Genomic DNA, 26,244 nt, shown 5'->3' on the forward strand with positions numbered 1-26,244 from the left:
GAGTAGGGCTCCACACCGCGGGTGATCTGTGAGTTCTGAGCAAGTTGTTAGAGTAGGCAAGAAAATACCCTTTATGTTTAATCTTTAACCGCCCCTGGGCCCTGCAGCTTGCTTTCAACTTGGCAAAAATGGAACTAGCAAAATTACTTGGCACTGTATTTCAGTGTGCTGTATAATGTTAGAAATTTGACTATACACTTTTCAAAACCTTTACCCTAAAATTCACTGTATTTTTACATACCTTAGGTTAATTGCAAAGCACTGTTTGAGTATCCTATTCTTTAAACACAACTGTATTCCTATTTTCGTAGCGGCCGTTTATTCAGAAAACCGGACAAGGTAAAATAGGTATTTTCTTCTAAAAATGAAAAAACAAAATAAAACAAAAATCTGCCCAAAGGCTTGAGTCTCGGCGAGGCTGGGTAATTTTTGTCACTCAACGCTAGTGATGGCTGAGCATAAATACCCAGCTGGTCTGACTGGAAGCCCCTGATTTTGCTCCATCCCCTCAGTTCCCGTCTCTCAAATCTTCCTTGTACTAGTAGTGTCTTAGTTTGGTGGATTAGTTTGGTGCTGATGTATATAAATGTCTTACTTCTTTATAAAGTGCACAAGATTCCTGTAAAAAGAGCTTCATGCAATGACCAGACCAAACCAGTTTCTACAGAAGTCTGAGAATTTGCCCTAGGATAACTGTCACGGGGGGAATTCCAGAGCACAACGTGGTGTTTATGAGTAAGATTTGTCTACATTCCATCTCCAGCCTCTGTTGGATTCGTATCTATTGATATATCTTGGTGTAGGAGGGTAGACTGTAAGTAAAATTTCTTTTAGTGAACCTGTTTCATTACAAATCCTTTATGGCATTTGAACACAAGCAGTACTGCTTTGGTACTCTTACGGGGAAGTGTTATACCAAATACCAAAGTGGAGGACAGGTGTGCTTCCACTTCTAGAGGAATAGAGTGCAACTTCTGGACACCAAGAACTCCTGACAGTATGGTCCCTACTTAGGCACCACCAAGATTCCGGCCGGTGTCTGATGGAGAGCACTGTTTTGGTAGATCTGGTTGGTTTGAAAAGACCTAACATGAGAACATTTACTGAGCTGAAGACTCAAGATTGAAAAGACTCAGTACTAAAAGATAGGGCTGTGGAAACAAACACACACATGGACTTAAGCTAGTAAAACTGCTTTATTTCAAGGATAAAACCAAAACTCTAAAAACACCAAGGTAGGAAATAAAAGTAATCTATAGGAGAAAAGAACTCTGACTGTTGAACTTCTTAGACACAGTAAACATTAGAAGTTAAGAGTTTTGAAGAAAATGAACTGTAACTGAAGTTGTGACCCAAATTATCCTTTGTTTGAGGGCAAAAGAAAAACAATTTTAAACAAGCAAGGATTTAGAAAGTATATTCCCAACTTAGCTTTTCTGGGAAAAAAACAAAACAAAGCTATTTAAGGACATACTCCAGCCAAGCCAAATTATATTAACATAAAGATTTGAAGAAAGTGTTTCCTCTATGCTATATAGGGGAAACAGTGGTGAACACTTATATCTACTATATAAGTGAATTCAAATAATTATTAATAATGTGATGGTGAAGATAACTGCAATTGTTAAAAAAAAGATTCTGAAAATTAAAAACAAGTGAATCCGTTACTACTGGAACAGAGATTTTGCAAAGAACTTAGATTTCAACTGAAATAGGGTGTCTCTGTTTCTAAAATCATTACCTGCTGCATCACCAGGGTTTTCATAGGACCTTGACTTCTTACCATTTTTTCTGCCTTCTCTTTCCTTTTGTCTTCCTGTCTCTGTTCCTCAACACCCCCATTCCTGGGTACCCCAAGAACCCCAAGTTCTTGCCTCTCTTAAGCACACCTATGAGATTTTCTCTAATCCTCCTCCCACTCAAACTCCAGGCTTGGCTTTACAGATCCCAAACCCACCAAGGTCCTCAGCTAAAGAAAAGGACCTTTTGAGAATTTTACCTTAACAAGAGCCACACTTTCTGGAAGGAAGTTGTGGTTTTAAATAATAACTCTCCTTTCGTTTTGTATAGACGAAGTCATCTGTCAAAGACTGACAGTGTCACTGGTTACATGGTTTTTGTCAGTATCCCTTTGTGTTTGTAATTTTGTTTCATACACTTGATGCTCTATCATTTGATGTTTAAAAAAGTCATAACTGATGTTCACCTTCTTTTCATTATGTTTGATGTCTTTTATCCAGAATTATACTTTGACATAAATTTACCTTTACTGTTTTCTTTGCATTTGCCTGTGCAAAAGTAGTTGTGCTTTTAGTTTTATACATTCTGGAACATTTTTTAAATTAATTTATTTATTTTTTAATTTTTATTTTTTTGGCTTGTTGGGTCTTTGTTGCTGCGCACGGGCCTTCTCTAGGTGTGGCAAGTGGGGGCTACTCCTCGTTGCAGTGCTCGGGCTTCTCATTTGCAGTGGCTTCTCTTGTTGAGCACGGGCTCTAGGTGTGCAGCCTTCAGTAGTTGCAGCACAGGGCCTCAGTAGTTGTGGCACTCAGGCCCTAGAGTGCATGGGCTTCAGTAGTTGTTGCACGTGGGCTCAGTAGTCGTGGCTTGCGCGCTCTAGAGCACAGGCTCAGTAGTTGTGGTGCATGGGCTTAGTTGCTCCATGGCATGTGGGATCTTCCCAGACCAGGGACTGAACCCGTGTCCCCTGCATTGGCAGGTGGATTCTTAACCAGTGTGCCACCAGGGAAGTCCCCATTCTGGATCATTTTAAATGTGTCTTTTACTAATGGCGTATAATTGGAGGATTTTTTTTTTTTTACTTGACTCCAACCTGAGAGTGGTTGTTTTACCATATGTACTCAATCCAGTCATCTGTGTCATTTTATGCTTCTTTGTGGCTAATTCTCCCTCTCCCATTCTCTCCATTCTTTGATATCTTGTTCAACTATTCTTAGTTATCTTTGACTAATGATTTGGATGGAAATTTTTCTTTCTTTTTAACATAGGGGTTACCAGTAAATTAAAAAATTGAATTTTTATTTTTCCAAGTTAAAAGTATAATAGTATCTTTTGACACTGCCTACTTAAGATTAGAAATTTAGCATGCTTTTATGTCTTCTCTCCCTCATTTCCCAGTTTGGGTTGGAATAATCTGGAATTTAAGATTATTAAAATTATTAAGCATTTCATCTTTTCAGTTTTGAGTTACATGGACATTCATAATGAGATTCATTATCAGATTAACCACAATTATTTACACAATTATTCAAGTTTAAAGGTTTTATTGTTCAAACCATTTCCTTAATAGTTTCCCATTTATTTTAATTGCTTGGGCAGCAAGAATACTATGGTAGAGGTATGTCATGGATTCTGGTTTCCCAGTGCTTTAGAAATGCCCCTCATAGATTTGGAGAATTCATGTCTTATGCATCCTGCTTCCTCAATGGAGAAACCAAACAACCGAGCGTTCCCAGACTCTACAGGCATGTGACAGAGCTTCTGCCAATCATGTCCACCCAAGCAAGACTTCAGTCCAGAAGTGAGCAATGTGAGGAAGCAAGTGCTGCACAGAATCTTAATTTATGGGGAGGGTGGTGTCAGAGGGTTCCAGAGGTTAGGGGCAACAACTTGTTCTTTTTGAAGCAGTCTCACAGTATGGTTTGGATATTATTTCCACTGTGGTTTCCAAGTCTGATTTTATGGCCCTCATACAGCTCCTGTGAGCTACCTAAGATTCCTTAAATGAATGTTTTGTCTTTCAGAGAAGGTTTTGTTGTTAATAACTATAATAAGAATCCCAAATGATACAAATATTCCAGATAAATTAAATGCTAGTTTGGCTGGTTTCAGAATTCTTAGGTAATATTTCTATTTGCTTCCAAATGCTGTATATATTGTTCCATTGCTTTATTTTCCTTTTTTGGCATTTGGTATTGCAAAGAAATCTGATGCCAACCTTTTTTTTTTTTTTGGTAGGCAGCCTATTCCTCTCTCCCCACAGATGATTTTAGAAAGCTTTCTCTATATTAAAAAAACCCAAAAACCTCACGAAGATGTGTCTAAAGAGTTTTGTTAGTTTCAAGTTATTTCAGGAACAAAGTGGGTTTAGAAGTTCATAAATGCCCCAAACACAAGGAAAAGTATTACTAGGCCCCAGAATTGGCAGCGACTGAGGTAACACCAGCAGCTAGTGACTCTTTTCTCTCACTTGCTTTCTATGCCTCCCTCCCATATCTGTTCCTTCTCTCCCTAGTGACCAACTTTCTCTTAGTTTTAGCTTCATGATGCCAATCATAGTGACCTCAGCCTTAACTCTATACGATCTTTCAGTTCCAGCACTCAATCACCAACCAGAAATTTCCTTAGACTCTTATTTAAAATTGGCCCAGTTTTTTTTTTTTTTTTTTTTTTTTGACAAGCCTCACAAGTCTTTGGTCACTGGTCAGTTAATGATGAGTCTCCCCTGGGTCAGGCACCTGCCTCTGGTGCAAACAGCCATGGTTGGGGGGAAAGACTGGGTACGGGTTTCAGTGACCAACAGTGAGACTAAGTGTCTGGATTCCAAAAGGTGGTGTAGGTGGGGCAGGTAATGTGTGCAACATTCTCAATAGTTCATTTTTCACTACTGTTGCTTTATATTCAGTGGTCACCTCCACTAGTGTAAAGTTGAGTATTTTTAATTAAAAAAAGGAACAGTCTCATAACTTCAAGAAAATAAGCAAATAGTCACAGATGTAGAGAGTTATCCTGAATATCAGAAGTGTATTTAGCACCAAGAACATTATACACACAAAAAAACATACAGGTTGAAAGAAGCATCAGTGGTCTAACAAAAACCAGAATATAGTTTTATAGACCAAAGAACAGAGGAGAATGGCAGGAAAACGACCAGGTGTTTATAGGAGTCAAAGTCAATAGGTTTCAACACTACAAAGTAATATTTAAAAGTCGGCATAATATGAAGGAATTAGAAAGTAAAAAAATGTTATACACTCTATTTCAACCATCAAGACTTTTGAAAAATTATTTTTGTTTGGTAAGTGTGAACGATCTGATTACTGAAATACTCTTCCGCTCTTGGCAATTTTCTTTTTGCATTTGTGGGACTCTGTTCTTTTGCTATCTTAGATACAAGGAACCCCCTGTGATAACATGAATTCAGATATAGTGCAACTGGCTCCCTTCTCCAGCAAGACTCATCCCTTCAGTTAATTAACCTTGTGGTAACTAGTTTATGGAAACGTTTTTTGACTGTACTTAAGAGTGCAATTTGATTCTTTTGGGCTTATCTTTTATTTCATTATTTCCCTCTCATTAACTTTCCTGTTAGTGCAAGGTTAACTTGTAAAGCTTATTCTCAAATACCAATTTGCCATAGTTAATTGGTTGTTTGTATACTAACAAAACGAGTGCATTTTTCTTTCATCTGAAGTCAATCTGCCTTCACTTCAAAGTTCTCTTTTCCCTTTTCTTGGTGTGTGTCTCTTTTGATCTCTTATTGCAAATCCAAATTAGATATTTGCTGAAATTTTTGCCTTTTTGATAACCATTCCAAAGGGAACATTCGTCAATCCCTCAGACACAGTCATTCTCTTTAGAATTACCTGTTCATTCATGTCTGGCAAATTTGTCTACTATTGGGAGTTGCGATGGGCTCCATCAGATTGTATAGCTCAATATTCAAATCTTTCCTGCCTAAAGGAGAGGGAAGTTTGGTATACTTTCTCATATGTCGAGTCCAGTTGTTGAGAAGAGCAGCTGGAACTGAAGGCAATCACTCAAGGAGCTTCGCTGTGGTGACACAGGGCAGTGGTTCTCAGAGTGGTTCCCAGACCAACAGCATCAGCATCACCTGAGAACTTGTCAGAACTGCACATTCTTGGGCCCCACTCAGAATCACAAAGTGTGGGTGTGTGTCTTAACAACATTTTTGGTGATTCAAATGCACTCTACTTGTTTTTTAACCACAAAGGACATATATTGAGCATGTTTTCATATTACAACATTACAGAATGTATGGATGAATTTAAAAAATACACACAAACAATAAACAAATGCGGCTTAGATTTGCACTAAGATCAAATGCACTCTAGTTTGAAAACCACTCACTGCCTTAGGAATGCTGTTTGCTGCAGCCCAAAGATAACAGGGCACTGCCCTACTTCTCTTAACAAGTGTTGCAACTCCACACTGGGCTCAGCATGCTTGGTATGCCGCTTGTAACAAGCATAAACTGAGAATATTTGGCCTGCTATCACTTATGGCAGCACTCTGTGAAGTTCTAAAAGTAGAATTGAGATTTGCTCCTTTACTAATTCAGAGCCATTATCTCTAACTAGAGGGTCTCATACAGCAACTTTTTCCTCAATGGGCAAAGCAGACTGATTGCACCTTCTCCTAGTAGGCTGTATACCGGAATTCCTGAATTTTCTGGCATATGGAAGGCACCCTTTTTTCATTTTCAGCATTGTTTTTTTCCCTTCCTTGAGAAAGGTGATTTTATTCTAATTGACTTATATCCCATCTCTTTCCATAAAAGTATTTGAAGTGGTTTATAAAAATTGGCACAAGTAACTCAAAAAAATAGAAAATCAGGACTAAAGGAAAAGGAAAGAAATATGACCTACATCCACGTGTCCCTGTTGGATAAGGCAGCCTTTGAGAAAAACAGAATTATTTAGTGTTATTACTTACAAACCATTTCGTTCAGATAAAATTTGACAAAAATTTAAATGTAGATATACTCCAAAGGTCAGTAAATTGAGGTGTTTGCAAAGTGGTGCAATAGAAAGAGTATCGGCTTTGGAGTCAAATGCCTTATTTCAAATCACAGCACTTATTTACTGGCATGTTAGTAAATGACTTTAAAAAAGTCATGACCTGTAAATGATAAACACAGGTAAGGGTAGATAATTAACTACATGATGTGATTTCAAAGACACCAGGTAGATGTGCTTACTCCTCACCCCCTTTCCCAGCATCCTGCTATATCCAAATACCTTTTCCCTTCCCCCCAACGCAGAGTGCATGAATTTTATTATTAAAAATAAATTTTCATTTATTCAACAAATATGTGAGCATTTATCATCATCCTTACCCTCTGATCATTTAGAACAAATTCTGGGAAGATAATATTAAGTTAGCTTTTAAAATACTTCTATCAGTTTATCTTCCTTCCTGAAGGATTCTCTCCCTGCTGTGTGAGGAAGGGGGAGCTGGAACACATACTCCACAAACCTACCTATCAAAAACAAAGTCTCCCTTAACAGGGGTTTCTAAATAGTCTTTTGAATATCTTAATAGTGTTAAATCTACCTTTGAAGTTCAACATGATTTGCATTTTCTGAGCATGGCAAAGTGCTGATTATAGTTGGTGCTAATCACACAGTGACTTTTTTTTTTCAGGAAAGGTTAAGTGCCAATGCATGGAATGGTTAAATGCCAACAGTCAGCTTCAATTGTTTTTATTACAGTAAGAGGAATTTTACTCTTAATGCATAGAATTTGAAGAAAAAAATTATATAAGCTTTTAAAAGAGGCCCTTTTGACAATTATTAATACAAATATGAAATAAGACCCTTCAAACAAATACCGATTTCAGTAAGTTTATACATACAGCAATAATTTATTCTTAAATGTTCATTTAGTTTCTGTTGAGACACGATTCATGTCTCATTAATAAAAGAGCAGCCATCTCACCTCAAATACCAGAATATACAACAAGTTACAGCATAGCAAAAATTCTACCTACTTTCAGATAAAATCTAGTTCAGGTAAAATAGTTTCATTCAATGTTTTACAGCTACACAGATTTTTTGTTTGTTTGTTTTGAGCACAAAATAGTGTAAGTTGTTACACTATAGCTATCTATATGAACATCATGTGACCACAGAATTGTTAATCATTACTTCTGAAATTGAACCATCAGTTTCATTCATGCAGTAAAGCAAAGCAGGCTGGGTAAACTTGTTCATCGGGAACCATATTACTGTGAATTTCACAGCCACATGATTATGATGTCAGATGGACTCACAAGGACTAAAACAGAATGGTTTTTGCATAAATACCAATTTCTCCCTGATGTAAGTTTAGTCAGTTTATAATCTAGAAATGATTGATAACAGCAATATATCATATCTTCTATCTGTAGTGTTATTTTAAGACAAGCAATAATCAAAGGATGATGGGATGGGATGCTACTTAAATACATGAAAACCATACTGTACAAATATACTTGGCTTTACCATTTTCTTCCTAACTATCAAGAGTGCCTCCCAAAATATGACCAGTGAAGATGAAGTATACTATCAAATATGGCTTCCAGAACAAAAACCCTCTAACAAGAATCAAACCTATTTACAAAATTTTTCAGTCTTTTAGTTTCATTTGAAACAAAATTTCTTTTTTTGAATTTTATTTTTTATACAGCAGGTTATTAGTTATCTATTTTGTACATATTGGTTGAAACAGAATTTCTACATAGCAGTTGTAATTAACACATAACACATTCTTAGTTTCATCATTCCAGCTCTTTTTAAACAGATGTCACAAGGTAAGACCCAGAATGGCGTTTAGGACTTTGAGTTCCACTGGATTCTGTATTGTCAGTTTTTGAATCTCGTTTCTTTGTGTTGTTATTCACTGGTGTTGGGATCTGAGATGGTCGGGCTGAAGTGCTATCTGCGCTGCTTTTCCTTGGGCTTGGGTTGTAATTAAAAGGACTCACTCTGGCAGCAACAGTCCCACTCGGTGAACTGTGCTTGCTTGAGCTGCTAGAACTAAATGGGGTACGTTCAGCTATAGAACTTTCATTAGTCTCTGATGCAGGGACAGGATTACTTTGTCCTGGTTTTGCCTCAGTTCCTTTTTGGTCTGGGGCATCTACCTGAATAAAGGAGTTCAGGCGGTTTTCCAAACCCATGGTGCGTACAGGAGCACTACCATTGCTCACATTTTGTTTTCCCTGATTATCTTTTGAATCTTTAGTGTTTGGGTTTCCCTTTTCTGAAACAGTGTCAATCACTGGGGGAGTATTTCCTGTTGGAGATCTTCCAGATCTAGGGTTGTTAATGGGGCAGTCCTCAATTCTCACCCAAACATCTTCTGTTTTAGAAACAGCAGGTGCCATTTGATAAATCAGAGTCTTTGATTCAGCACCATTTGCAGCACCTGAGGAAGTGGTCTGAGAAGTACTATTGGTGGGAGAAATTTCACTTTCTTTCATTTTTCTCCATGTTCCTTTTGTGGATACTTGGTTTTCTTTAGTTTGTTTGGTTCCTGAAGTAGAGTTCACATGTTTTTCGTCCTCACTTTTTGCTTTTTCACTAGATTCTGATGAAGCAGAAAGAATTGAGGATGAACTTCCAGTTCTCCTCCAAGTACTTACTCGAGGAAGGGATGATGAGTGTTTGCTGTGCTCACGTTTCCAGGTTCCTGACCTATTGATGGGAAGTCTGGAAGGACTTTCAGAATGAGAGCGTGCTATATCATGGCGCTTTACTGGTCTTCCATCATTATACTCTATGGTGGGACTGAGATTAGGTGGGAGTTTTCGCCATCCACCAGCCTGAACAGATGAATGTGTAGACAGAGACATATCAGGAAGGGAAGGACTTAAAATTGGAGTCTGTGCCTGGGACCTAGTGGGAGAATCTGGTCTAGAAGATGGAGAAAGAGATTCAAATGAAGCAGATTCCTCCAATTTTCTTCTTAGGGTTGGGCTTGGAGCTTCTTTGATGAAAGTTGACTGGCGTACTAATACAGGTCTCTCTGACCTATCAGATTCACTTCCACTTGATTTAGTTGAAGACATTCTAGAAAGTTCTACCTTTTTATTGGATCCATTGCTAGTACTCATTTGACTTAGTCCTTTGGAGGCAGATTCACTTCTTGGGATACTACTGACATTTTTGGATAAACCCGTTTGTTTGGTGAGGTTCTGTTGGCTCATCTGTCTGCCAGGAGATGTGTAAGACATTTTCCCAGAACCCGAGGACTTAGTTGAAGCAGTACTAGGGGATGACGTCCTTGGCAGTTGAGATAATTTGTTAGGAGGACTTATTCCATTTCTACCAGGAGAAATTGAGTTTCGCCCTGGAGACTGCATAGGTCTACTTAATGGCTGCTGGGAAGGTCTTGAAGGAGTGGAATCTCTAGATCCTGATCTAGAAGGCCCTTTATTTGACCCAGGTGTCTGGGATGCCTGCCTCGTAACGGGGCTTAATTCTGACTTCACTGATGGCTTGGCTCCTCTGGGGGAAGTGGTAGCTGCCTGACCTTCACTAGGGCTTTTGGAGGCTGGAGTCTTAAGGGGTGGGCCTTTTTTAGAAACCGGACTTGTACTTGAAGAGCTATTCCGAACTCCTGGAATATGAATCATTGTCCTACCTCGAGAGATTGAAGGCATGTTTGTCTGAAGGGGTTGTTTCATTTGGCTTGAAACTTCCGAATTAGATCGAACTTTTCCAGTAATCAAACTTTTATAAACTTTTTTCCCTCCTTTTATTCCTTTATTTTCAGATTCTAACTTCTTAGTTTCCAATGTACTTTTCTCCCCAGGTTTTAGAATTCGTGGGCCTTTATTACTTGCAAAGGGTTTTTCCTCTTGATCAGGTGTAAGATGAAATGGTGATCCCAGAGAGATTCCTGATTTCAGGGAAAGGATGGAATCTGAATCAGACGAAGCTTGTCTAGATAAACACGCGGCAGCAGCAGCTTGATGTAAACTACTTACTATGGAATTTGCACCTTCCTGAATAGCTTTCCAATCGAAATTTTCTGAATCAGGGGATAAACCATGTTCTGAATCTGGTCTCTGTATATCTTTCAAATCAAGTGTCAAATCTTCTGTTAATGTGCCACTCATATTTCTGGGACTATGCTTTTCATTATCAGCCTTGAGTCTTGAAGGCTTTTTCTTTTTTGGCATTGCAGAACTTATACACTCCTGCAACAGGTCATCTTCAGAATCAATACTGAGAGAACTGAGAGAACTGTTTCTTGAGAAACAAACAGGGGTATCTTCAACGTGAAATGATTTAGGAGCATAACCTGACGCCTGAGGTTTACTTGGTTCTCCCTGTGAGTCAGGGGGCTCTGTCTCTTTGATAGGTTCATTTTCCTTATTGTTGTTGTTTTCTTGATCAATGTCACTAAGAGAACTTAGAGAGGAATTTCGGGAAAAGCAAACCGGAGTATTTTCAATAGCAAAATTCTGTAATTTCTCATCTGTTGCTGCCCCTCTGTCTGGTATATCTTTGGAGGACTGGGGAAAAGTGGATTGCTTCTGCAGCACGGGTTTAGGCTGACCTCGATTTACTGGATGTTTTGGAACAGCTTGTGTCTTATTAGCTGATTGTTGGTTTGAGGTTAGTTCTGTGTGGTTTGTAACTTTAGCTTCTGATTCCTTATTTTCCTTCCCCTTTCTTAATTCAGCCTTTTCCCTGGAAAGGTCGACATCATCATCATCAAAATCTAGAGAACTCAAAGAATCATTTCGTGAAAAACAGTATGGAGTGCCTTCAATAGGTGTGTAATGATGAGGTGAATCAAAAGTAAAACTTCCTCTGGCTCGATCTTCATTATTTGGGACCTTATCATTGAAGTCCTTGGAATTATTTTTCAAGCTCTGTTTCTTTGAATCTTTGTTGTCTGAGAAATTTCTTTCAGCATTTAAATTATTTTTTGAGTCCGTATTTTTTCTTACACGTGTCCTGTATTCAGTATTTTGTGGTATAGGTTTTACTGGTGAAGTAGGTTTCTTTTTCTTACCATCTAATTGATTTTTGTTCGTTCCAGATGAAGACATAGATGCTTGTTGGACCTGGTCCATTATCTTTTTCACACGGAAAGGCTTGTGACTTTTTCCTTTGGGCATAGCAGAATTAATGCATTCTGCAAGAATATCGCCTTCTTCTGTTTTATTGTCATCCAGTTCAGGTATAGTTACAGATGAGGCTTTCCCTGTTTGAGCCTCATCTGTACTTCTGCCTTCTGTAGGAATGGTGTCTCGTTTTTCAAATTCACCTGACTGTGTTCCTGCTCTAACACCTTCTCCAGCAGCTAACTCATTTGGAGGGGATTCTATCGTTAGATCACTTAGAGATGTAGCTGTGGAAAAGTTTATAGGTGTCCCTTCTACACAATACACCCGAGGCATATCATCTCCTGGTGTAAAACTAACATGCTTTTGTGCTTGTAATCTGGTTTGTGATGGCAGAAGTTTGTACACAGGCAGTTGACTTGGTTTCCTTGCCACAGGTGGAGGTAATTTGGAAGAAGTCTGGGCTGGCTTTTTGGCTTTGCGTGAAGATTTTGTTGGCATGGCAGAGATAATACACTCTTCTAGTATTTCAATATCATCATCATCTGAATCATCTAATAGATCTTTTTCAGAATCAGTGGGTTTTTCTGCCTCTTTTCCCTGGCTTTCATTTGATTCTTCAGGCTGCTCATTTTCTGTTTCATTCCCATTGTCATTTTCCTGAACTGGAGGCATTATTCTTAATTCCACATCTTTCTGAATAAATGGCTCATCGAGGCTCAGAGCACTCAGGCTAGATGAACAAGAAAATCCATCAGGAGTACTTTCTGTGGCAAAATGTAACAAAGCATCAGCATCTGGAAGAACCTGGACCCTCTGTACTGCAGCATTTACAGCAGCTTGCTTAGGGCCACTTTCTCTCTTCTCAGCACTAGGTCCTTTATTTTTAGGTACTTCCTGCTTAGTCTGAGCTGATTGAGGAGGAGGGGGAGGAGGGGTTTTACTTCTGCTTGGTGGCATGGTTTGTCCAGGGCTATCTGGAAGGTCACTGGGGCTTATAATGCCACTCACCATTCCACTGCAGGGTTCACTCTGAACGGAGCTGGCAATCGAACGACTCTCAAAACTATCAAGTGAACTGACAGAAGTACATCTGCTAAACATGAGTGGAGTCTCCTGAACGTAGTGCTCTGGTGGACTTTTAGGTGTCTGAGCACCACTCTTTGATGGAGATTTGGCCCCTGAAGAAAATTCAACAGCTTTGTGCCTGGTTGATTCTGAAGATAAACCAGAAGCCTGGAGTCTGCTGGATTTGGTTCTAATGTGTTGTGACACTGTTGGAACTTCACTCACAGAATCTTCAGTTGATCTAGTTCCACTGTTTTCTTTTATTTCTGCTATTTGTAGGGTATTAGCAGAATCTGCTTCTTGTGTTGTCTGATCACACCCTATTTCATCTTCAGCTGATGATAAAGATGATAATGAACTACATCTTGAAAAACATATTGGGGTATCTTCTACACAGTAAGTCTGTATTGTTTCTTGGTTGATAGAGGGAACTTTGCAAGAGGAAGAGGTGGCTTTTTGGGTCTGACCACTCCTGCTCTGTGCTGAACTTTGATGGAGCTGATTCTGCCTCTTGGCATTAGATGAAGGTGTGGATGTATTCTCACTGCTTGAAGAGATGTGTTCAGTTTTAGTGCTTTGTCCAGATGAATTCTTTGAGAATGAAAATGCTGGTTTCTGTGAAGAAGGAATGTCTGTGGTATATTTTAAACTATAATCAATAGGCTGATCCACATGATGTTTTTCTTCATTATATTTTATGCTGTAATTGGTTGGTCTCTCTTCTTCCTCATGTTGCTCTTCCTCAGAGTAACGTTCACTGTAGTTGGTTGGCTTATCATCTTCATAGTCATCTTCCTGACACAAAGACTGATTTACATTTTGATTAATTCCATGATTAGAACCTACTCGATTTGTTTCTGAACCATTGGCTACTCTTGACCTATATGGGGAAACACATTCTTGCTGTCCAAAATGTGGTTGGAACTTGAGGTGTTTATCATCAGTGCTCTCAGGATATACAGGATAAGTTGTGCTTTGACTCCTTGATTGTCTTTCCTCATTTTGTTTTATTTCATCTTCTATTATATGTTTGGGTCTTGCCCATCTTTCATTCTGTGAAGGACTTTGCCTTCCGGAGTTCAACTGTTCATCAGAATATTTAAGACTATAATTTATTGGTGTATCTAGTTCTCCATCATTATCATCCATATGATTTGCACTATGTATTTTATGGGCTAGATCAGCTGGATACTGACCATAGCTGCAAAATTTACTTTCCTCATCTTCAGAATAGGATTCAACTGAAGGTTTCATTTGACCTCTTTTACCATAACCATCACTACTGCTGACACTATTTAAACTATCATTTGAAGATCTCTTGTATTCTACTTTGGCATATGGCACTGGACATGTCCTGTTTGAGTTTTCTGACTTGGTAAAGTTGTAAGAGTTTGCATGTGTGTGGGCGGTAGAGCTTCTTCTTAGTGCATTCCTCTCATCTGTCCCACAATGCAGTTCTGGGGTAGACCCAGAACTTCTGTCTTCCTGGGAGGTATGAATGGCTGATACTTCTTCCATGACTTTGGCAATTTGGGCTGCAGTGGTAGAAATCTGCAAACCTCGCTTCGAAGAGGTTCCTGGATTTTCTGTTGCTGCGTGGTAGTTGACTAGGCTAATACCTCGTTCTCTCTCCAAACTTCTATCTTTCTCAGAACGAGAACTATCTAAACTTCCCCTTGATGAAGAGGAGCTGGGCAACACTGTAGTATTTAAATATGGTGACAGGACAGTCATGTTCCCAGTATTAAAATTGTCTGACCTATTATCATCATGTCGATTGGTGTCAAAAACATAGTCACTATAGAGATTTTGCTTGTGTCTCTGCTTACTACGATGAGATGCCTTGGGACTTAAATTGTCAATATTGTCAAAAGTTTCTGATAAATGCTGAGCATCTAATTCTGCTTCTAGGGCTTTTTGTTTCCTGACATGAAGAGAAGGCAAGCTTGAACCAGGAGACATGATATTGGCATCCTTATACTTTGCAGGTCTATTTGCCATGAGATTCCTTAAAGCTGCAGCACTTCCCATAGCAATCATCTTGTGCTTTGAATGAATGAGGTTCTTGAGCATGCTGACTGCTCCCATGTCCCATAATGCTTCCTGATCTTTAGGATTTCTTGCTGAGAGATTCCACAAGGTTCCGCATGCATTACTGACTATTGTCAAACTGTGAGATTTCAAGTGTTGTAATAAGGTTTGTAAGCAATTATTCTCTCTTAGGATTTGCCTGAAATAAAAATATCACAAAAGTAAGGTAAAAATCTGTTCGTAGAAACAAGTAAAAGGACAGAAAACAAATTTAAATCTAAAGATAACTACTAAAGCTTATTAACAACAGGCATAATAAAATCACACCAGATTATACTATAAATTTCAGGCATTGCCCATCTCCTTTTGTTCTTAGTTCATTTAATGTTTATTGTTTTAAAGTACTCATCTGTCAGACTAAAAGAAGTAAAAGTGTTAAGTTTAATCAATTCTGCATTTCCTATTCTGACCCAATAGCTTCAAACACTTTTTCTTGAGTAGATATATTTACTTTATTTACATAGTGACGGAGTTTCTCAGTTTGAGGAGTACAGATGTATTATGAAATCTTAAGCTGAACAGGGGCTGTGGTAATTTAATCTCTGGATGGGCACCACAATGTCAACAAACTGAGACATCTCAGAAGAGGTAGATAGAAGAAACTGATTGACAATAGATCTTAACAAAGTCAGGGAGCACACTGTAAGCTCCTAGGTAAGCAGAATGACTTTTAGATAATCTTTCTGCCTCTGGTTTGATTTTGTAATACTGCCATTCCCCCTTACAAGTGTTCTCGGGCAAATTGTGTGTAGTCGTTCTTTCTAAAAATAAAGTGAAAGAAAAGTTTTCAAAACATTAACTATAAAAACAAGAGTTACGAGTCAGCATAATGAATGTTAGGATCTGAAAGAGCTATGGCTTGTTTAAGGCATGGTAAAATTAAGTTTAATGACAGCACAGTTGGCACTGGTGGGCTTTAAAACTGATAGGCAGGCTTCCCTGGTGGCGCAGGGGTTGGGAGTCCGCCTGCCGATGCAGGGGACATGGGTTCATGCCCTGGTCCGGGAAGATCCCACATGCCGCGGAGCGGCTGGGCCCGTGAGCCATGGCCGCTGGGCCTGCGTGTCTGGAGCCTGTGCTCCGCAATGGGAGAGGCCACAACGGTGAGAGGCCCGCGTACTGCAAACAAACAAACAAACAAACAAACAAACAAACAAAAGAAACCTGATAGGCAAGGGTGCAGTAAGCTTTACCATGGCGGCTCTCTAGCAGTCCAGTAGACACCTGAGTGCTTACTGAGTCTAAGAGGTCTTCTATGAACAGAAGAAAGGGCCATAAGGCTTGTAGCTGGTGCATCAAAAACTTAAAAGAAAAGATGTTTACATTCTTTTCAAAGCCCTTTTACTAAAGGTACCTCATAGTCTTTTTGAAAATGAGAGAGGAACAATACAGGACAAAATAAATAAATATGCTGTGAAAGATACCCATATTTTTGTTGAGATAATACAGAGCTCAAGTTCTGAAAATATGTGCCTTGTACCTGAGGTGGCTCTTAGGTTTCACAGCTCTAACAGATTGGATGAATGGTGGTTGGCTGAAAAATATTATGATTATTGATGTTATGGCACCACTACAAAAATGTGAACCATTGTACTCTCTGGATCATAACCACAAGGTTTTGTTTTTTATAAACCTCATATTCGTTTAAGCCATGATAACATATAGGAAAGGATTTTCTTCTCTGTAATATTTATGACTTTCATTTTTTCTTCTACACATGGGTTATACCTCTCAAGTATCATTTATTTCTAGACATCTTTATGATACTATGAACTTTTATTAGAATAAATATGTTAATGAATAAGTCAGGAATTAATAGTCATATTTTCATTGTCATAAATGTAATTTGGCTTAGAACTTGCATAATTACACAAAACACTGCTTACAGTTGAGTCTTTCTGAGAGTATGAATCTTACAATTTCATTTAAAAGTAATATAAACCCCTGTATTTACCTGTGGTCCTCATTCGTAGCTATCAAGCTGGACACATTCCGTAATATCCCACCTCCACTTTCAATAATAGCTAAAGTATTTGTCTGGCTCCGGTAAGTGAGAGTGCCAACCAAAAATGCAAGCGCACCATCTACGGCACATATATCAGCTTTATTCTCAGTGCAGTGTGCTGACAAATTCCATAAGGCACTCAATACGCTTTTGAGGGTTGATTCCTATCAAGAAACAGAATATGTGTCATCTAATTAGAGTTGGAATTTCCTTCTTATAATGTCTATGTTTACTTCTATTGAGGAAGCTTTTTTTTTTTCCTCTTTAGATCTTCCCTGCTGCCCATCCTTCACTGGTAAACTATTAGGAACTCCTCATTTAGAAAAACTTTCATAAAATACCAAATCGAACTTAAGACAGTGATATCCCCATGAAACAAGCAGAACGCAATATTAAAATAATGGCCTTTATGAACTTTATTCTAAGTGTTTAGATGGTGCACGCATATCTCACAAGAGCTTATATTAGAATATGAAACAGAACTGATGTGCATTCTGAAAGATAGCATTTTCAGGACAACAGAAGCTAGAGAAAGCCCTCTACATGCCGATATGGAAAGATATCTAGATGTATCATTAAATGAAAAGAGCAAGTTGCAGAGGAATATGTGCAATCTTCTTTGTATAAAAACACACATATATTTATGTGTGGTTGATTCAAAAGTAACAATGTAACTTATTAAAAAGAAAGCACACTAGAAAAACTCCAATTTCTTAAAATCCCCAAAGAAACAAAGTAATTGAAAAACCAGAACTCCCTGGTATACAGTATCACAGTAAACTGAAAAATTATAAATGCCACAGAAAATACACTGAGTATACAATTAAGGATATTTGGTCAAAACTTGCCATGATCCTGATGTCAGTCTTTCTTTTTACTACAAATTAATCAGGGAACAAACAAACATTCATTAGAGATCTACTCTGTGCCTATCACTATTAGAGGCATTCCAGAAAACATAGCAACTGATACTTGCTTTGAAGGTGCTAACTGTTTACTCTGGGGAAAAAAGAATGCAAAACCATACTTGAAACCAAGGGCTCTAATGGAAAGATTATTACCATCTGAATTTAATTAAATAAGTAAAATATTTCATGGAGGAGAGCAGCTCTGCAGAAGAAAAGACATGTACATTCAGAGAGAAGGCAGGGGAAGCAGGAGGAAAGGCACTGAAGTGGAAATAAGCAAGGGAGGACTAAAGAACAGAAAGAAGACACAGAGGAAGTCAAAGTCCATGCTGGGGCATTGTGGGAAGTAAGGTCAGAGAGGTAAAAGGCGGCCCTGAATGTCATGGCAAACATTTTGGGCCTAACCCAATAAGGAACTAGCCATTCTATTCTCTTCATCAAGGTATTAAATGAATAAAACAATGTAGGAGCAGGTTTAGATACTACTTATCAGGAAGCAGGGAAGAAGTGCTTTCACCACTGAAGATGTGAAAAGGCTAAGAGCTCAATTTTAATTATATTGTGAATGAGGTAAAGGTGGGACATTCAAAGTATACTGAGAACAGAAAAAAATGGCAAGAGTTTAGAGGAGTGAGCTAAACTTACAACTGACCTAGAGGTGAGAGCTGAAGGCCGGAAAATAGAAGTTGCTCTTCAAGACTACCTGTAGAGGGCCAAGGGTCTTGTTTCAAAGAAGCTTTATAGTTAAAGGAGACAAGGAGAAATGATTAGATGTTGGAAGTACAGGTGGTAAAAACAAAGGGAAGAGATTCAGTAAGGAGTGTGATCAAAAAGTATCAAATATAGGTGTAGGTAGAAAAGAAGTACCCTAGTTAATCTATAAGTCTAGATTTTGGTAGAAGCAATATTAGAAAGGACTGAAGAAGGTATGGCCAGTTAAGAAATGAAGCAAGTGACTACGTGTTCAGGGTTTTGGTTCTTATAGGAAAAAGAGGACACTGCAGAAGTTAGAAGAAGCAACAGAGGATTTTTGTTTTCATTTTCAAAATATTGGGCTTCTTACAGATAGCTGAAACATAAAAAAGCCGACTTCTCTACACCCAGTAGAGAAGATATAGAAGACAAGAGTAAGGGACTAACAGCTTTGAGTACATAGCCACGCTTAGGGCACAGAGTGCAGGTGAAGAAAAGATTCTGCTGTGTAGAAGAGTAAGAGCCAGTGAATGATGGTAAAATGATGCAGTACGTGGGGAACATGGAAGGTAGTTTTGGTTCTTGTGGTCATTAGTAGTAAATGAAGTTGACAAGGAAGAGATGACAAATTAAAAAAGAGAAACAGAACGTTCATAATGACGGTTGCACTGAATGTAGAAAAAGAGGGAAAAAATAAATTCTAATACTGCTAACCAGAGCAGGCCCAAACCAGAATTGGATATTATAAATTTCTGATGGGCTACTTTTTCCAAGATTGGGCCTTGAATTAAAAATTTGTAGATGAATTTAGGGAGAAATGGTCTTTAAACTACTACTCTTCCTTTACAAGAACAGGCTATGTCTTTCCATTTATTACAGTCATCTCTTAACGCTTCTCAGTAGGATGTGTCTTTTAATCTAACTTTCTTGGTTTGTAGCAATTAGGTTATATGTAGATCTTTGAGGTCCTTGAGCGACAATAAAATAATGAGCTACTCAGCAGCAATACAAGTTCCCATAATACCTACAAATACATTAAATCTTTCTGAAAACACACAAGCTTGATAAGAAAGGAGTCTTAAAGTGTACATGGGGCTAATTTTTTTGTATAATTTTATTAAGGTATAATTAGAGAACAATAAACTGCACATATTTCAAGTGTGCAATTTGATCATTTTTGATGTGTGTGTATACCAAGATAACATTTATATCACCCCCTCCACTTTCCTCATGCCGCCCGTAATCCAACCCCAACCCCAGGCAACCGCTGTTCTGATTCCTGTCATTGCAGATTATTGAATGTATCAATAGGTCACTTTTTTTTTAATAGCCAAATTGTATTCCACAATTTGTTTACCCATTTACCTATTGATGGACATTTGTGTTATTTTTAGTTTTTGGCTATCACAAATAATCTTTCTGTGAATATTTGTAAGTCTTTGTGTGAATTTAAGTTTTTGTTTCTCCTGGGTGGCCAGGTTGTATGGTAGGTAAATGTTTAATTTTAAAACACTGCCAAATGTTCTCTAAAGTTGGATAGGCATACCTCAGAGATATTGCGGGTTTGCTTCCGGACCATTGCAATAAAGCCAATATCGCAATAAAGCCAAGTCACATCATTTTTTTTTTTGGTGTGCATATAAAAGTTATGTTTACACTATACTGTAGTGCATATAAAAGTTATGTTTACACTATACTGTAGTCTATTAAGTGTCCAATAGCATTATGTATACAAAAATGTACATACCTTAACTGAAAAATAATGCTGTTGGAAAAATGGCACCGATAGACTTGCTTAATGCAGGGTTGCCACAAACCTTCAATTTATAAAAAATGTAATAACTGTAAAGTGCAATAAAGCGAGGTATGCCTGTATGGCATGTAACATTCCCGCTAGCAGTGTGTGAGAATTCCAGCTGCTCAACATCCTTGACAATGCTTGGCCAATATTTTAAATTTTAACCAAGATAATATCTTTAATGGTATCTCGTAGTTTTAATTTGTATTTTCCTGATGACTAACAATGTTGAGTATCTTTTCAAGTGCTTATTGGCTATTCACGTATCTTCTTTTCTGCAGTGTGAGTACAAGTGTTCTGCTGATTCGGTAGTGTTTTAAAGGTATCTTTATGCAGACCCTAAGTATATTTGAGTATTACCTTTTTTCCCAGTTTTGAGATATAGTTGACATGTAACACTGTTTAAAGTATAAAGCACAATGATTTGACTTATAAACATCATGAAATGATGACCACAGTAAGTTTAGTGAACATCTATCATCTCATACATACACAAAATTAAAGAAATAGAAAAAAAATTTTGTTCCTTGTGATGAGAACTCAGGATTTACTCTCAACAGTTTTCATATATAATGATACAGCAGTGTTAATAAGATTTATCATACTGTATATTACATCCCTAGTACTTATTTATCTTATAACTGGAAGTTTGTACCTTTTGACCACCTTTGAATATTAACTTTATATCTAGTTATTTAGTTGAATACTTATTTCTAACAATTTTTCAGTTGATTTTCTTGGGTTTTTCAGGTATAAAATAATATAATTTAGAAAAAATACATAAGTAAACAAACAAAACATCCCCAGACTCTTCCTTCTCTGAAAAGGATTTTTTTTTTTTTTTTGAAAAGGAAATTTTGAAGAGAAAAATATGTAGGCTCTGGATCAAGGAGTTCTGGTTGGGTGAAAGGAAATTCAGATTAGCTAAAAAGACTTGCTTAGTTCCTCTCAAATTTCAATTTTAAAAAAATTAGCTTAGTTTCTGAAGTAGATATACTATCTGGAGATTATTTCCTTTTGTAAACAAATTATTATTTGAGGGATTTCTCACCTTTGGGTCTGATTACCTCTTGACAGGGTAACTATCAGAATTTGAGGACTCAGGTAGATTGAGATTTGGGCAGCAAAGAGTTAACACTCAACACCAGTGATTGGCAACTGAGGGTGATTCTGTCCCTTTTCCTTTACAGAGGACATCTGGTAATATGTGGAGATATTTCTGATTGTTATGACTGAGGGGAAGGTGTACTGGCATCTACTGTGCAAAGGCCAGGGATGCTGCTAAACATCCTACAAGGCACAGATCAGTCCTCCAAAACAAAGACTTATCTGGTGCAAGATGTCAACAGTGCTGAGTCTGAAAAACCCTGACTTAATACTAGGCTACCTTGTACAATCTTTTCCGGCTTAATACTTTAGGAGTTTGGAGCAGTCTAAGTCTAGGGATAGGTAAGATAAGAGGGTCAGAAATTAGTGAGTCTCAGGGGTGGGAGACGGCAGCAAAAAAGTATCCAAAGATGAAATCCCTATTGTAATACTAAATGTTTTCAAAGGTACCTTTTTCACTTCCAAAGCACATTCCATCAATGCTTTCACACTTCCAACTTCACGCAAAGTCTTTTTACTATTTACATCTGCTCTCCAAGACAGATTCCTCAAAACACTTGCAATAACCTGCAAATAAATCAATTTTAGAATAATTTGTTTATAAAATTATTCATACTAGTTGCTTTCTTGTTCGTAATGTTAAGAGTAGAAATATATTAATAAATAAATTTCTTCTAAATGCTAGTATAGTGCCAAAAGGAATTCCTACAATATAATTATTTTCCTCTATTGTGGTGTTAATGTAGCCACAATTTAAACATGAGATGCTAAACAGTGAGCCACAGCTTAAATTAATCTAAATCAGGGTATTAACCCACTAATAGCCAAGAAAAACATTTGAAATTCTAAGAGGTACCTGCTGTAAGTCCTCACTTTCAGATTTTAGTTGGGCCACAAGTGCTCTCATGCAGCCTTTCATAGAGCATAGTGTAGCCTGTAAAATCAAATATTGCAGAGGGTCAATAATAAGGCAACCTGGAGCCATGCTTTATTTTTGACTAGTAAACTTCAAATTCAGTTTCAGTCGTCTCATTTCAATCCTAACTAATGTTTTACTCATAAAAGAACTAGAACCAGATTACATAAATGAAAGACAAATACCCTCCTAATCCTTTGGTATTTGTTCTTTTCTTGGCAAACTGGAAAAATAAGGTGAATAAATGATAAGAAACAATAAGCAAAGGGTTTTAAAGTCTTTTATTTGGATGGAACCAACACGTGTATAACACTTGCACCAATCATCAAGATTTCCAGATTTTTGCTATCATTCCCAGGAATAGTATTTTAAATGTGATCACATAGATCCACTACTGTGTTCCATCTTTTGCTTTTGTTTAGGCATAAGACAACCAAATGAATAAGGATATGCAGTGAGGTATGAAGTACAGGCTTTTGTTGGTCAGTGTTTAATGAGGAGAGTAACAAAAAGAAAGTCAGTGAAAAGTAGTTTGTATGAAAGTAAAATAACTCACACCAGAGATATCATAAGAAGTGGATCTTATAAAACATACCTTGTTGGCTACATCTCCGAAAGTCAAGTTTGTCAAAGCCATTCCTGCATATCGTCTTAAGGTAATACTGTAGTGGTCATTAGTAAGTCCATACATTTCACAGTCCACTTGCAATAATTCTGCAATGGCCTGTAGTCCCCCTAATTTAAAAAGGGCAAGAGGAAAAAGATAATAATCTAAAATAAAACAAATGGGTACCAAGTTTATAAATTATTAGGAAAAAATCTCAAAGAATGAGAATATATAAATTTAATTTTGTCTTTAGAATTATAAGCTACAGAAAATATTATAAAGGACTCTTGTGTAATATACTTATAAAGTACAAGTGACAACTATTCCATTTTCTGTCAGTTTCTCCACCCTCCAGCCCCTTGCCTTACTGAGTGAAATGAACATTATACTCTATTTACTGCACATACACTGTATCTTGTCACAGATGAAGAAGGCTATTTTCTAACCCTAGGTCCTCCTGAATGTAAGCAGAAAAAGGTAACTTATTTTTATTATTAGGACTTTACAAACACTCTTCATTGTCACACACTGTGGCCTAATTACTTTAACATATTTTTATCTCCCAAATAATTTTTAGTATCCTTAGGAATACTAAAACTTCTAAATGAAACTGTGCATGAAGCAAAGCTTATTTTTTTTATGAAAAAGAATTACCTATTCAACTTATTACTAAGCTCTATAAAACCATTTTTACTTTTTACTTTTTAAATTCTTACTTTTCTTTGATACTCATGAAGTGTCAAATACCAATACTAGGATTTAGTATTTTCTTTCCCCTTGATTCCCACCAATGGGTATACTTAACAACGCCCACAGTGGTCAGCAGTAGGAAGGCAAGGAGGAAAATGAAGGGAAAGGAAAGGAAAAGACATAAAGGAAGGGGTGGTAAAAAGACAAAACAAAACAAAAAGACAAAAGGTGAAGCAAAATGGTGAGGGAGTAAATAAAAAGAAAAATAAAAATGCATATGGAGGTTATTCAAAATATTATTCATCATCAATATTAATCATCATGGGACTGGAGACATTCTTTTGTCAGAGAAGTGGCTTAGACAGAAAAGAGAAGATGAATATAAACAGGCAATTCTTGGATACTGTAAGTCTAAACAATCAGGTCATTAATCTGAAAGAGGATCGGTACATTTTTGTAAATGATCTAGAAGGGTCAGTATGTAGATGAATCAGCAAGTCTGCAAAATAGACCAAGTTCTATCTTGGGTCAAGAATGCCAGGCCAGGGGATTTAACTCTTGGAACATTTGTGTAAATCTTTACAACTAGCACCAATGACAGATGAGTTTGAATGTAGGTAAGTAAAAATTAATTTGGTTAAGGAAAATCCAAACCGTATTTAGGAAGATTTTCCTCCATCCACCCATGATGATGGGAAGATAAACAGCCAACGAAAAAAACAACCAATGTCTTTATGGAGCTTACAGATTAGAGCAAAGACAGCCATTGAACAACTAATTTAAGTGTACTGGATTGTGTAAAAGCACAGGGCAAGATAACAGGTGAACTTAACCTAGACTGGGAGGATCAAGAAAATGGCTGAGGAAATAATGTTTAACTTGAGACTTAAAGGATGAATGAATATCTAAAAAGGGTGGGGCAGAAACAATAAGGAAGCATCTCAGGCAGATCAAACAGCATGTGCAAGGACTGCTGGGCCTGAAATATACAGCAACAAGGAGAGGGTCACAGGTGAGGCTACAAAAATGGCTAGAGGCCAGATTATGCAAGACTTTGTGTGCCTCACCAAGGATTTAAGGCAGGGGAAGGAATAATCAGATGTATGTTCTAAACAGATTCCTATGACTGTAGCCTGCAGAATGGATTATGATTGGAAGTGGGGGACAAGTAAGACAAACGATGGGAGAACAGGAGAGATGACAGAGGCTTGCTTGGGGTGGGGATAGAAAGAAGAGCAGTGATATGAGACGTATTTAAGAACCAGAATTAAAGCATTTATGAGATATAGGGGATAAGGAATAGACTAACGGATGTTCTCTAAGATTCTGGCTTCAGCAAGTGGGTTGACTGCAATGCCATTTTCTGAGAAAAGGAACCCTGGAAGAGACAGAGATTTGGGGATGGAGGAGACAACAAACTGTTTTTGTCAGCTGAGTCAGAAATGTCTGAAAAATCATCTAGGTGAAGATGTCGAATGAGCAGTTTGAAAAATGTGTGTAAATCTCAGGAGAGAGAACTTGGATTAAGCTGTAAATTTGAAAAACACTGTAACTGAAGCCATGGAGTAGAGGACACTGCCTAGGGAGAGGAGAAGAAAGCCTAGTACAGAGCTGCAAAAAATTCCACTATTTATTACTTCGGTAAAGAAGAAGGAACCACCGGGAAAAGAACTGAGAGTTTTGACCCAGGAAACAGATCTGGGAGTCATTGTTGACCTGAAGACAGTGGCCTTGTGTACTGAGGAGATCAGCAAAACGCTGAGGATTATAAAGCAGACGATCAAAGCCAAAACAAAACATACTATGCTTCGTGCCTACATAAAATCCTGCCTGGCACAGGAGTATCTGTGATACTGTTTTAAGAAAGGTGAAATGATCTAAAGAAAATCCCAAGAAGGCACTTGACTACTTTTGTCTGGAAAAACCAAAAATCTTAGGACTTGATTCTGAAAACAAAGATTAAAGAAGGATTTGGTCAATGCCAATAAAACCATGAAGAACGTGGCTAATGAAAAAAAGGACATTCAATAAAATTTAGTGTATCAGATAAAAGAGAGAGCCCTTTAGGATTTCAGGCAGGTAAAAAGAAAACCTTCAGTGAATTTTAAGGCAAAGAATCTATACATTAAAACTATAAATGGATTCACAAAAATATGATGTGAATTCATGAGCAATACAATAAAAAATAGGTTGCCCTAAGAAATATTAGGATGTTTCAAGGTAATGCAAAGGTCATGAACACATCCTTCCACATTTTCTTGGTGTCTATGTTAGAGAATAGTGGTCCAGATGAACCAAATATTATCTCATATGGTATCTCATAACCTTACAGATAGTAGAGGATCAATGGCTACAGGTGACATTTAACAAAATCCTTAATTTAAACTTATCAAAAAGAAATAATAGAAAGATGATACTTAATTTTTAAAAAGTATATTACTTTTCTTTTACTTGGTTTAGATAGTCACCATTAGCATGAAACACCTCATTCTAAAATAAATATCAGGGGCTCAGCATCAATATTCTATATATTGGTG

The 26,244-nt window shown here is 37.5% G+C and overlaps 1 protein-coding gene across 15 annotated transcripts in view; it reads right to left on the bottom strand.

Moving 5' to 3' along the window:
• Positions 1-7,603: 7,603 nt before the first annotated feature.
• Positions 7,604-26,244, bottom strand: part of APC (APC regulator of WNT signaling pathway) — a 138,426-nt gene continuing 119,785 nt past the window's right edge. For all 15 annotated transcript variants that reach the window (XM_081231313.1, XM_081231312.1, XM_081231311.1 and 12 more), the window contains 5 exons: positions 23,006-23,145; positions 22,351-22,428; positions 21,945-22,061; positions 16,938-17,152; positions 7,604-15,122 (listed from right to left, as the gene is read on the bottom strand). In XM_081231313.1, the coding sequence (XP_081087439.1) occupies positions 8,537-15,122; positions 16,938-17,152; positions 21,945-22,061; positions 22,351-22,428; positions 23,006-23,145 (7,136 nt within the window). In that variant the 3' untranslated portion in view covers positions 7,604-8,536. The remainder of the gene's footprint in view (positions 15,123-16,937; positions 17,153-21,944; positions 22,062-22,350; positions 22,429-23,005; positions 23,146-26,244) is intronic.

Source organism: Mesoplodon bidens (assembly GCF_964165515.1).
Source record: "Mesoplodon bidens genome assembly, chromosome: 4".
Lineage (NCBI taxonomy): Eukaryota > Metazoa > Chordata > Mammalia > Artiodactyla > Ziphiidae > Mesoplodon > Mesoplodon bidens.